The sequence below is a fragment of the Urocampus carinirostris genome, chromosome 8, assembly GCF_059441175.1.
Source record: "Urocampus carinirostris isolate Australia breed hairy pipefish chromosome 8, RoL_Ucar_1.0, whole genome shotgun sequence".
Classification (NCBI taxonomy): domain Eukaryota; kingdom Metazoa; phylum Chordata; class Actinopteri; order Syngnathiformes; family Syngnathidae; genus Urocampus; species Urocampus carinirostris.
The window spans coordinates 16,497,209-16,509,384 of NC_142356.1; the positions used below are offsets into that span (position 1 = coordinate 16,497,209).

Here is a 12,176-nt window from a genome sequence, read left to right on the forward strand (position 1 = left end):
ACCCAACCCTGTACTGTACATAGCACGCTTTTTGTATCGTATGCGAATGGCTCTCAAATGCAATAACATATAAATCACAGCACAATGACTTTTTGAACATCTACATGTTTTTTAAAACCGTGGGAAACTGTAGCTCCCAGGGGTTTACTTTTCAATGATTTATCTCTGATTGAAAATGTAAATAATATGTACCTGCATGCCACAAGGGTTCATTTTGCGCCTTAGTCAAGTTTGACTTGTTTATGAAAAGGAGTTCACGTGTTTCATCTCATATCCTGGTGCGTTTTATAGCCCAAGAAGAAAAGATGTACCATACACTAAAGAGAAAATAAATGTGAGCTAATAATTAGTAATATAGCCTTCCTTTTTCTGTCCCTTAGGTGAGAGACATTGCGTTGCATCCAGAGATGTTCTCTGTGCAAAACGGCCTCCTGACACCGACGCTCAAGGCCAAGAGGGCCGATCTCAGGAACCATTTCCGGGCGCAGATCGATAAACTTTATGCCGGCCTGAAGGTCTGAGTGGACAAAACAGGAACATCGACTCCTGAATGGGAACATGTATTTGGGGGGTGTCAAACCCTCAAAGTTTCAGGTCAAATTAACTAAGTGGTTTTATCAATCCTCCAGTAAGAAATTTGGATCAGGCAATTTCAATGTAAATGATCAGTTTTTGTCTTGAGTGGGTATTTAAGTCTTTATCAACGTTCCCTCTAAGCCTCCACGGGTCTGAGCAATCACGCAGTCTGTGAGCCTGGAACGACGGTGAGCAACATCAAACCGATCAACTCAAGTTACATTCTTCTGGTTTTCCGGTAACATATAGTTTTTCAATTTTTTATGAATCGGCAAATGGAATATTGGAAAGTTTGCACATACCACACACGTCAATTGTTTGTACAACTAGTACATGAGATTTCAGTTTTTAAAGTATTATTTATTACATATACTAACATTTTATGGGTTTTAGTCGCTTGCACAAGACAGAATTGTATTTAAATAGAAGTACAATGTTGCCAGAGATGACTGTTACATTCAAATCATTTGGATATTATTTGAATGGCACACAAACTGAGACCCCCAGGAATGTATTTTTCTTCTTTTTTTCCGTTTTCTTGAATCTGTTCTTTTTTCCTAGCTTTATATTTCTTTTGTCCTTTTATTTGTTACTTCCTTCTCTCCCTTTTCCTGGCGTTATACTTCTTTCTTGCTTTATCTTTTTCCCCCTATTGCGTCATTTTGTGCATTATGTTACATAATGATTGGTAATATATAAATGAAACAATGTAAATCTGAAGAGCCACTTTTCTTTAAAAAGACAGGAACTAGCGCAGCAATATTGATGTAATCAAAATAAGAAAGATCATGTATCTACGTACAGGTGATAATTAAACCACACTTGACTCTATTTTAATGTAAGTGATAAAAGAAAATACAAAATATAGATATTTTTTTTATGGCAAATTACTCCACCAGCCTCCACTCTCTCGGAATCAGTCATTCTCATACGCACGCTTGCTTTTATTTACTCAACCCTGTGCTGACATTGACTTAAAAATACCGTGCTTGAAACTCCACAGTGACCCCACATTGTTTTTGCCTGCATGAACTGTAATTTTGGCCATAATTGCTAATGAATTAATTTTGAAATTTTGGGCCCTGATTTTTATGCACAGGATTACTTCTCTTGTGCACGGGGGTGCACTGGGCTGTGCGCAATTGTGCACATGCGCAGCTTAGAGGGAACATTGGTTCATTATACCAAAAATTGCAGCAAATATAACAAAGAATATATTGTTTTGAATGTTTTTGCATTCCCGCTTTTCTCTACCATGTAGTTACATATTACTGGGGTGCAGTTTGGTTTGTGACTTGCACTAATCAGAAGGTGACTTGAGAGCCTTCCGGTTCAAACCATATTGTGTTTGTATAATAATGTATAAAAGATTTTTGGGTGCTCTGTGTGAAAAGTTGGCAAGTTCAATAAAGCGCATCAGAAATTCGTTTTGCACTCACGTTGTCTTGCACTCAGCACAGAAGCAGTCTGTCGGGAATTTCACCACAAGTCACCCGTTTTTGGAAAGAACATAGCAAATTGAGTTATGAAGAATTTCCACGCTACACAGTTTTTAACTCGCATTCCTAAAATCCCACTTAGTGACAAAGCCCCCTTTGATTAGTAGAAGTGTAATGTAGGTTTGCATATTGCATATATCTTGCCGCATTTCAGATAAAAATGCACATTTTCACGACTACTAAGTTCATTAAATAAATATGTTTAATAAAGGCATAAAGTTTTATTATATTATTAATAATATCAACAAAAACAAAATCTGGGGATATGAAAGCGCCTTCTCAGTGAGCCGAGCAAAAAAGCCGGGCTATTCTAACTAGAGCTGTCTTCTTGGGTGCAACCAGTAGAGGGCAATGCTTTGCATGACAACGCCAAAATGACAAGCCACTAGAGTGCACTTTAAAAAATATATATTTACTGCGTGGTTTATAGTCAGACTGTCAAGAAACAGGGCCACAATTTCCAGCATCTCACCCAAAATTCAAGCATTTTCCTGACCTTGAAAACAACAAAAAAATTCAAGCATTTCAGGGCTTAAAGAACCCCCGCGAACCCTGTTCATTGTCCAGCAGGTTACCTTTGGAATCAAGACACTTCTGATACCAAACTTCCTCTTTAAGATTTATTCAATGCATATCTGCAACTACTAGACTGTCATAAAAATGTGAAATTCGTGATAGTTACCCATTTTCTGTAATGCAATTAAAAAGAAATCAGACATTCTGGAGTATCAGATGAAATAAATTTTGTAATTACCCAACAATGATTCGTTGTTTGCCGTTTTACCAAAGTTTTGTAAGCAAGAATCAATAGCACGTCTTTAGTCATTGCTCGCTGCAGGCAGAACAGGCATGTCAGCGTAGACGACAGACAGGACCCGAGATTATCGATAGCAGTTGTTAACAAGACGTTGTTCGGGGGAACAAAATTTTTTCTTTTGATTCCACCTGGTGACAGTTTACATTAAGTGAAACGATGCAAGTCTTTTGATTTAATATTGCTCGTTATGGCATACACTGAAACATCCTAAGTTAATAAAATATTATGAAAAAGTACTAAAATACTATTCAACAAATCAATATTAAATTAATAAGGCTTGCAATAGTTCAGTGGCTGTGTAATTAATCCAGAATGTTTTACATGTTTTGATTGCATTACATAAAATAACTATCAAAGTAGCTCAGGGGGTAGAGAGCTCGTCTTGGGATCAAGAGATAGCAGTTCGAATCCCGGCTCCTCCGTGTTACATGTCGAAGTGTCCTTGGGTAAGACACTGAACCAATAAGCAGGTTTGCGCCTTGCATGGCTGCACGGCCGCTATTGGGAAATGTGAGGCACATTGTAAAGCGCTTTGGGAAGTCTTCATTGACTTGAAAAGCACTATATAAATGCAGATCATTTAATTTCTTTTCCTTTTCTGAGACGGGGAAATAAATTGTCACCTCAATATACAACCTGCTATTTAAAAGAAATGTTTATATTTGCAATGTTTTGTATAGAGAGAAATGCGACGGGGGGAAAAAAATGATTCTTTCTGCTCCTTTTCATTCATTCATGGTATTTTTATTCATAGCTTAAATAAAAGAAAATCTAAAATATTTCTTTGTACACACAATCTTGCCCTAAAATGGAAGTTGATGGAGATTCTACAACTATTCGAGTTGTAATTTTATCTGTGATGTTTTGTCCGTGGAAAGTTATTTTTTTGTCTTTGCTCAAATAAAAAAAAAAGGGATGACAGGAAAAAAGCGAGAGTTTAGTTTGGTCCCGTTCCCTACACTGTCTTGACATTTTTCACTCTTGTATTCAAGAATCCGAATAAGAGCAGTGTTAAAAGGGTCCTTGTTTGACATAATGAAGTGATTGACAGTCCAATCTACAGTAGTCTTCAAATTTTAAAATCATCTAATTGGATGCAGCATCAAGAAGGTGCCATGGTGCAACCGCAATGCAGAGCCTAAAGTGAGTCACTTGTTTTTCTTTTTTTGGAGCTAACAGGAAAATACCGTCTGAATGCCCATCATTACAATGCTCACTCCATATCTGGTAAAGCGCTTTAGAATCTACCATGGTAATTAAAACATCTGGTCTGAAGCAAAATGTGTGAGGTCATTTCATCAGAAACAGGCTCCAAATGGTTTACCTCACCATTTCATGATGTGACCATTTTTAGAAAAGGTCAAACTGCTCGATTGCGAAATTCCAATTCACAAAGTCCCCCAATTTATCCAACCATACCATCCCCTCCACTTACTAAGAGGAGGACGACGACAGGAAGGCTTCAAGTAGCAGGTCGGATGCCAGTCCGGGAGAGATGTCCCCTCGGGTCACCCTTTCCTCCAGCCGGGGTAGGTTCTCGCGGACGGCAGTATGTTGCCGGAAGTGGGCGAGGACGTTTTCCTGGATCAAGGTCCACATCCAAACCCTCTGCTGGGCCCGCCGGCGGGCCTGCAGCTCGCCACTGTCCAACATGGCTTGATGGTAGGACTGCATCACGGCCCAGACCTCAGAGATGCCCTCGGAGCTGTGCGAGGAAGCCCGTACCACCTGAGGATAAGTAGATGAGGCCCGTGAGGTTTAAGTGCATTAAAAGTGTGTTTTTTCCTGATGCCTTCCAGATAAGTAACGATTCTTTAAAGTACACCTTTTATTTTTTTTAATTCCATGAAGTATAACCTAGCAGTAGTTTAAAACACCAAATTCCCTTGAGGTCTGTCGTATGAGTGTGCTCAAAAAGTTGAATATTTTCTCTATTATGTATGTGTTAACAATACCCAACTGAGTTCAAAGAGCCCCTATTTGTTTTCTGACGCACTAACCTCTTATTTTTAGCAAAGCTGTTCGGGTAAGAACATATTGGGAAGAAGGAATGGGGGAACAGGGTGGTGAAGAGTGACTTCATGCTCATTTTGCACAGTATCAGTTTGTGCATTTTTCTATTTGTTAGAAAAATTGATACTGTGCAAATTTTCTCCATATCGGTACAGATTTTTGTGAGCAAACCCTATTATAATGCATGGGAAACACAGCTGAGAATGTTGACGGTACTGTCCAGTATATATGTATATAAGGCACATTTTTAACTACAATTTACAGTCAAGGTGTCCCACCAAAAAACTTCTAAATAATCCAAGTTCACTGTTGAGAACAGACCCAGCATACTACCAATTAACAGCTGCTTCCCTCTGAGAAATCTTTTTGCTCTTGTGATTGCTCGATATGCATTTTGGGGGGATTCTGTGTTGCTGACTTAGGTTAAAATGGTTTTCTATTTGATCTTTTTCTGTAGATTTGTAAATATTTAAATTGTATTTCCTGTGTTTTTCAGTGTTTCCATACAAATATTAAATTATTTATTCTTTATCTTTTTCCTGTTTTTTTATATTTAACCAAAAGTGAGTATAACCTAAAGTTTAAGTTCCTGAAGCGTATTGTCTGAGTACTTCCAGGTTGGCCCCCCAATTCGAGAGTGTGTGTGAATGGATATGTGTGAAGCACATTGTAAAGCGCTTTGGGAGGTCTTCATTGACTTGAGAAGCGCTATATAAATGCAGACCATTTAACTCGATATAGTTTACTGCTGGTTGTTATGTTATTATATTTTTTTACTGTTTATATTTGTTGTACTTCAAGTGAAGAATAAATATCACAAGGTTCTACAATAAATCTAACCATATGTTCTTCTCTAGTCAACTGACTATGAAACAGATAATTGCAAATTCTTTCACATACGACTTGGTTTAAAGTAATACAAATAGTTACTTTTACGAGTAATTTAGTTACTTTTTTGGAAGAAATAGTGAGGAACTGTAACTAATTACTTTTTTAAAGTGACATCCCCAACGCTGTTTATAACAGTCGCATAAATACTAGATTTTTTAGCTGAGCTACCATTTTGATATGCTTTTCTAAAATAAATTACTGTATATTATTACAACATCATTAGGTGTTAATTATCAGGTGTAGGCTTAAAATATGCCACTTAACCACTAAAACCATGCCAGTTAGCAATAAAATTTCCCATTACCGGTGGGACATTTAGAGAACTGATCTGGGGGCTACTTAGGTGAACTTAGGGGGCTACATGGTGCTAGCCTTGATATAGGACAGGGGTCTCAAATATGGTAAGAAGAACTCAGAAGCCCAAGGACAGGTTCTGAAAATTGCTCAAACAGTGATGGGTCATTTTGATTTTCTAGTAACTGTGATTCTGCTCTTATGAAGAGGTACCACTGTATTTCACTCGATTAATGCTAATTGTACAATAATATCGAGCATACCTGAGAACTTACAGTGAAGGTTCCTCTTAGTGGGATGCACAAAGTTTCAGTTTCATCTTTATTACCTGTTCTGAATCATTGAAAATGAACGCAGGTAGCTCTCACCTTGGGGTTCCAGGACTTGGACTGTCTCCGCAGCAGCTTCATAGCGCTGGTGTACTCAGCCTGGATCCTCCTGGCTGGGACGACCAGGTCTCCGTCAGACTTGGTCACCACCACCAGGTCAGCCCTCTCAATAATGCCTCTCTTGATTCCCTTAGTGGTGAAAAAACAAAAACAAAAGTCCATGACAACTAAGAAGTACTGTATTTTTCGTGTATAACGTGCACTCTTGTATACCACGCACCCTTATTTATTTATTAAAAAGCTGTTTTATAGTCTATGTATAGCACTGCAGAATTCATATTTTTGGGTTATGTTTTGCATTTATTGGGGGAATCTGTTGTTTTTTACTTTAAATCTCTTCAGTGTTTAAAAAGCTACAATTGTTTTGTATTTTATGATTTATTTCTTGTAGGTAGATCTGTAAATATTTTAATAGATATATTTGATGTTCCGGGATCTTTTATTCCACTTTATATTTGTTATGTGTTAAAAAAAAATAATAGTTTATTCTTGTATTTCATACTGCATTTGTTGTTGCACTCAAAATATATTTTTAGATGCCTTGTATAAACAACTTGAAATTAGGTAAAAGTTCACTGTAGATTGATAGATACCCCCAGCAAACAAGGAGCGCAGCAGTGGGATGAAAAACAAAGCATGCAGGCGAATACATTAGAAAAAAAAATGTCCCGGTACAAAAATTGTCTTAGAACGTACACAATTTGAAATTATTTAAAAAATAATAATAATAATCAAATATGGGGAAAGTGTATTAGTTGACAGGTATACATTTCAGAGTGGGCAAGGCAAGGAAAAAAAATATGAAGAGGTGTCTCACGTTAACTTATTCATTATAAAACCTCAATGCAAGTGATTTGAATATTGTTTCTAAAAAAACGTATTTTACGCACTATAAGGCACACCTGAAAGCCTTCAATTTTTTCAAAAGCAGACCATGCATCGAGTTGCAACAGGTAGCCCCCGACTCGTTTTTTTTCCCCCGTAGAAGTAGTGTGCGTTGCATGCTGGGATATATATATATACATACATATACACGAACAGACACATCAAGCGTTTAATTTCCTAACCAATGTGTCAATCATCATTTGGATCTGTCACTATTGGCTAAAGTTATTCAAAGGTAAAGGAGGCGGGTCTTTTTTAGCATTTAGAGGATTGCATAGGCTAAAGCGGGTTAAAACAAAGCCTGCAATTGGCTGAAAAAGATGTGATATGCTAGTTAAGTCGGTCTACTGCCTAGATACATTTACTTTACTAGTCTGTTTATTTGTGAAAGGGAATAATGGTGATAAGCAGGCAGCTAGCAACAAGCAACGTCCATCTATGCAGAGATGCTTTTCGGCGGATTTTTATTTTTATTTGGTCGGCATTATCTCGTGTTTGGAGTACATAAATATTTTACAAGGTTGGATTTGCTACACTCTCACGGATATAAGTATTATCATTGAATGTGATGGCTGCAAGACAACGTCCTTGGTGAACTACCCCGGCTTTATATTTTTGGGGTACTGTATCTTGTTTCAGTGACTAGTGCCATCGTACAGACACCGTGGTAAGGGTTTAATAAAGTTTGCCTGACCTGACTGTTTTGTTGACATTCCCTTGAGCTCAGCCCCATCTAATGGATGCATAATATATGATAACAGCAGCCTCTACTGTAGCGACTTATAGTCTGTTGCGCAGTATAGTGCCGAAAATAGGGTTAACCAAGTGTCTTATGGGTCGAGAGAAGTGGTTGCATTCAAAGTTTCGGATTGTGGTCAGCATATTTTCGACTGACCTCATGTATATCGCGCACTCAAACTTTGAGTCAAAAAAAGGGCAATATGCACAAATAAATACGGTAAGCTTTACACAGTAAAGGAATACCTGCAGTTCATCACCCCCAGCTGGCGGAATTAACAACACAAACATGTCAACCATATCCGCCACGGCAAACTCCGACTGGCCGACTCCTGCCAAAAACCAAATCCTGTTTCAATGATGCAGAACACAACTCGACACTCCTAGCAAATTGAGAATCATGAAAATCTGCTGACCATTCATGCAATAGCAAATGTGTGGCGTGGCGTACCAACGGTCTCCACCAGGACAAGGTCGTAACCAGCCCCCTCACAGAGGACCACGGCCTCATTGGTGGTCCTGGTGACGCCGCCGAGCGTCCCCGAGGTTGGCGACGGACGAATGAAAGCGTTCATGTCGCGGGAGAGCTCGGTCATTCGGGTTTTGTCGCCCATCAGGGAACCTGCAAGCAGAACATGAGAAGACCTTGAAAAGCCAAATAATTGAGCAGGAAAGTACAAGTTGATTGCTTAACATTTTTCTCTCTCTGATCATCCAAGACAAAAAAAAAAGGTCTACTGGGAAAAAAACAGAACTTTAAATGGAGATCACCGACTGTCTACTTTTTACAATAGTATGGGTTTATTTCAAGAATTACGGTAGACCCCCCAGGATACAGCGTCCCCGCTTTATGCCGTTTCCCCAGTACAGTATGGAATAAGACTTTTTTCAGCCTCTCATAACGGCATTGCTCCCACTTTGGATATCAAAAACTAATTATTTTACGGGGACACAGCAGGCTAGCCGGCTGCCACAGGGAACAAACTGGGACCGATCAGTTGAAAAAAACATGAGGCTGGCTGACTGAAAACATGCAGTAAGCAGCTAGGATAACGGTGAGCCGCAGCAGCAACAAACACGAACCCAGCTGAGCGAAAAAAACAATGAGCACAGCAGGCTGGCCAGCTAATCGACTGCTAAAGGAGCTAACCTAGACCAAACAAAATCATTTAATGTTTTCTCTCCTTTTTGGGGAGTCTATTACATATTTATCACAAAGATTTCATTTTTTGCTTTGCAATAACATTATATTGTTTTTTTAATCCTATACACGTGGATTAACGCGAGTAGTACCTATTAGATACTAATTGGTTATTTTAATATTTTTATCTGGGGCACCCAGGGTTCTAAGCAAAGTACCAAAGGTTTCTATCCCCGCTAGACAGTATCTTCACTTTGCAATCCTCACTTTGGAATGGATATCCATATCCTAGGGGTCTTAACAGAAAGAAAAATTGGGACCACGTGAAGTTCAGAAGTTACCTCCCGTAGTGCAGGAGGAGGGATCGACAGCCAGCACTGACACTTTATGTCCACGTCCCGTCAGCATCTTGCCCACAACTTCAATAAACGACGACTTCCCAGCCCCAGGAGGGCCAGAAAGACCTTTAAAATGGTGTAGAGAAGATAAAAAGTCTTAAGAGCTTATAAATACTGACTTTAGAATTCCTCAAGTTATTCTGTTACTCCAGAAGAGGCCTGCAATAGACGCAATGCTCCTACATGGAGGCCATGTTATTAGCGGCAACAAAATGTCCTCTTCTAGTTCTCTTTGCGATGGATCAGCATTCTTCTCACGAAAACTGCCACACTATTCATAATTCTGTAAAGAATGATAAAAGGCGTACAAACCCACTCTAAAGGCCACAGGTTTCCCGCCATTGCGACTCTCCTGCTCCTTCCTGTAGGCCAGAACCTTCTGGAGCAGAATCTGGGCCAGCTCCTTCTTCCGCGGATGCTGTGTCTCCACCAGCGTGATGGATTCAGCCAGAGAAGCACGATGTCCTCCAATAAGACCCGTAAAGAGTTTATTCAGCAGCCTTTGCTCGGGTGCGCTCAGGTCTTGGAGGTTCTGATTCAGGGATGTGCTCACAGTTCGCCATTGTTTGCATGGGTGGTTGAGGAAAACTTTGGGGTGCATACGATTGCAGGTCAGCAAATGCCTGGGATGGAACGAGTTAGTGGTAAGGTGTTGGAAGACTTGGGATTGGAACCGTCCCATTTTATCTAGTAGACAAAAGGGTAAGTAAATTTGGAGGAAAATATGTAAAGAAAAATATCTATTTAAGGTCCATGTTGTTGTCGTGCACAGATTTCAGTTTGCATACGTTTGAATAGACAAGTGGAACAACTGAGCACTATATGACGTCATACTATCGACTGGCTAGAATCAACAAACTGTGGCATGTTTTGGGATTTTAGCGGCACGTAACAAAAACACACAATTACATACTGAAAGACAGTTTCCCGACTGTAAAATGTAAAAATTTCAAGCAGCTATAATGTACATGTGAAGTCAGAGTAAAACTTTGTAAAGTACTGCAATACACTGACCTCAAGGAAAGCGCCATTAAGCAATGGGCCAATATACTTCCTGCTTCCGGCGGCCCCAGTTTATATTTCCGGTGACGTGTGGTGCCCCCTTCAAAATACTTCTCGGGACATTTTACAGCAGCTTTTATTTTTACATCAATATTTATATAATCGAATGGATCAAAGATTTGAAATTTCAAAAGTAAGCATTTTGACTTAAAATAGGCAAAGGTCACGCGAAATCCATAAGAACCCAGTGCATGTAATGTTTCCTGGCGAGGCCACGTGCTTACACGGGGGCCACATTAGAAGGGGCAACCCTCAAATCAGATACAATACAGTACAGTATGTAGCAACTAAATCGTACGTTTGTTTTGTTGGTTGGATCCCTTTAACACACGGGTCGTGGGGGCACCATTTGCTGTAGAAACAGAACAAACTGTAAACACCCAAAAACTCAAACAAATCACCGAGAGCAATTTAATTGGATGGGTGGTAGGGGTCTACGAGGAAGGTAAATACGTTGGTATCTTTGCTTGCACCATTTTGTGACATTTACAAAATGACTTTGCTTGCACTTTGTTTTTTAAGTCATTATTTAGGACAAAAATGACAGTCAAAATGATCCTTAACACTTATGAATCCGGGAGGGAGGCAAATTTAAAGTCGTTTATGTATATTGATACACAGGCATCTGGCATTTATATCATTTCATAATTTTTTATCAAATCATCGAACATCACACAGTGAAATAAAATGTGCTAAAGAATTAGCTTTTGTCTGGAGGGCCCGTTTGTTGAATTTTGTCTCAAAATATATGGTGTGGTACTCTCTTAAAAAAAAAATCCAAATCTAAATATTTTTGTTCTTATGGCTCTTTGGGTCCAAAAGGTTCTCGACTGCTGGTTTACTCTTTCGTCCCTGGAGTTAAAATCAACACCAGCAGATGGCACCAGAGACCCAGTTTTCTTTAAAACGTATGACAGGTTTAACTCAAACATGGAACAGGACCTTAATATTTTAGCGCTTACTGATGATGAATCGCTCATAGCCTGGGCCATTTATAAACACACAAGCCGCAACTTTTTTCCCAAGCTTTCAGCCCCGCGTCTTTTGCAACAATGCAGCCAATTTATGTTTTTTTTCTAACGGCCACAGAGGGCGCGCGAGCAGTAAAGATAAGAGTGAGACATTTAAAATATGTTTAGAGGGGGGGGGGGGGGGGGGGTTATTATTCTATCTTCGTTATTCATTATCCATTATCCGTTATCGGTCAGTTCATTATACGCTACAAAGCCTAGGAGCCGGGACACTTACTCTCAGCCAAAAGGCTAAGCTAAGATCCTAGCCCTAAAGCCTTGTTGCGATCATTGCGAATGCACCGTTCCCGGAGGTACTGCAATACCGGGCCGATGCGTGGAGTGGATAGAGCAAGCTCTTATTCCATCTCCGGATTGCAAAAATCAAAGATCATGGCAAGAGGTAATGTACTACCACCCAGTTGGTTCAGGGAGATAGTACACAAATTCAGAACCGTACGAT

General features: G+C 39.5%; 2 protein-coding genes and 1 pseudogene across 6 annotated transcripts in view; 1 reads left to right on the forward strand and 2 right to left on the reverse strand.

The window, feature by feature from the left end:
- The window catches only part of acsl1a (acyl-CoA synthetase long chain family member 1a), a 39,978-nt gene extending 38,485 nt beyond the window's left edge, over positions 1-1,493 (forward strand). For all 3 annotated transcript variants that reach the window (XM_088341765.1, XM_088341764.1, XM_088341766.1), the window contains one exon: positions 381-1,493. In XM_088341765.1, the coding sequence (XP_088197891.1) occupies positions 381-521 (141 nt within the window). In that variant the 3' untranslated portion in view covers positions 522-1,493. The remainder of the gene's footprint in view (positions 1-380) is intronic.
- A 259-nt stretch (positions 1,494-1,752) lies between these two features.
- On the reverse strand, positions 1,753-10,706 carry mmaa (metabolism of cobalamin associated A). 3 transcript variants are annotated; one of them, XM_088341769.1, is made up of 7 exons: positions 10,656-10,706; positions 9,954-10,264; positions 9,585-9,707; positions 8,554-8,724; positions 8,349-8,434; positions 6,459-6,608; positions 1,753-4,620 (listed from the first exon to the last, which is right to left on the reverse strand). In XM_088341769.1, the coding sequence occupies exons 1-7, from the start codon at positions 10,670-10,672 to the stop codon at positions 4,327-4,329; spliced, it is 1,152 nt and encodes a 383-aa protein (XP_088197895.1). In that variant the 5' UTR covers positions 10,673-10,706; the 3' UTR covers positions 1,753-4,326. The 3 variants fall into 3 exon arrangements, with proteins under 3 accessions (XP_088197895.1, XP_088197894.1, XP_088197893.1); XM_088341768.1 differs by having other exon boundaries at positions 9,954-10,328; positions 10,656-10,691; XM_088341767.1 differs by lacking the exon at positions 10,656-10,706 and having other exon boundaries at positions 1,754-4,620; positions 9,954-10,649.
- Positions 10,707-12,005: 1,299 nt separating this feature from the next.
- Positions 12,006-12,120, reverse strand: LOC148360849 (U2 spliceosomal RNA; annotated as a pseudogene).
- Positions 12,121-12,176: the final 56 nt, after the last annotated feature.

Bases quoted from the DNA above. Each gene is read 5' to 3' on its own strand.
- mmaa (XM_088341768.1), bottom strand. From the start codon at position 10,323: ATGGGACGGTTCCAATCCCAAGTCTTCCAACACCTTACCACTAACTCG. The intron at 8,725-9,584 runs GTAACTTCTGAA...TTCTGCTTGCAG, and splicing joins CTCCTCCTGCACTACGGGAG to GTTCCCTGATGGGCGACAAA. The intron at 8,435-8,553 runs GTACGCCACGCC...GGTTTTTGGCAG, and splicing joins TGTCCTGGTGGAGACCGTTG to GAGTCGGCCAGTCGGAGTTT.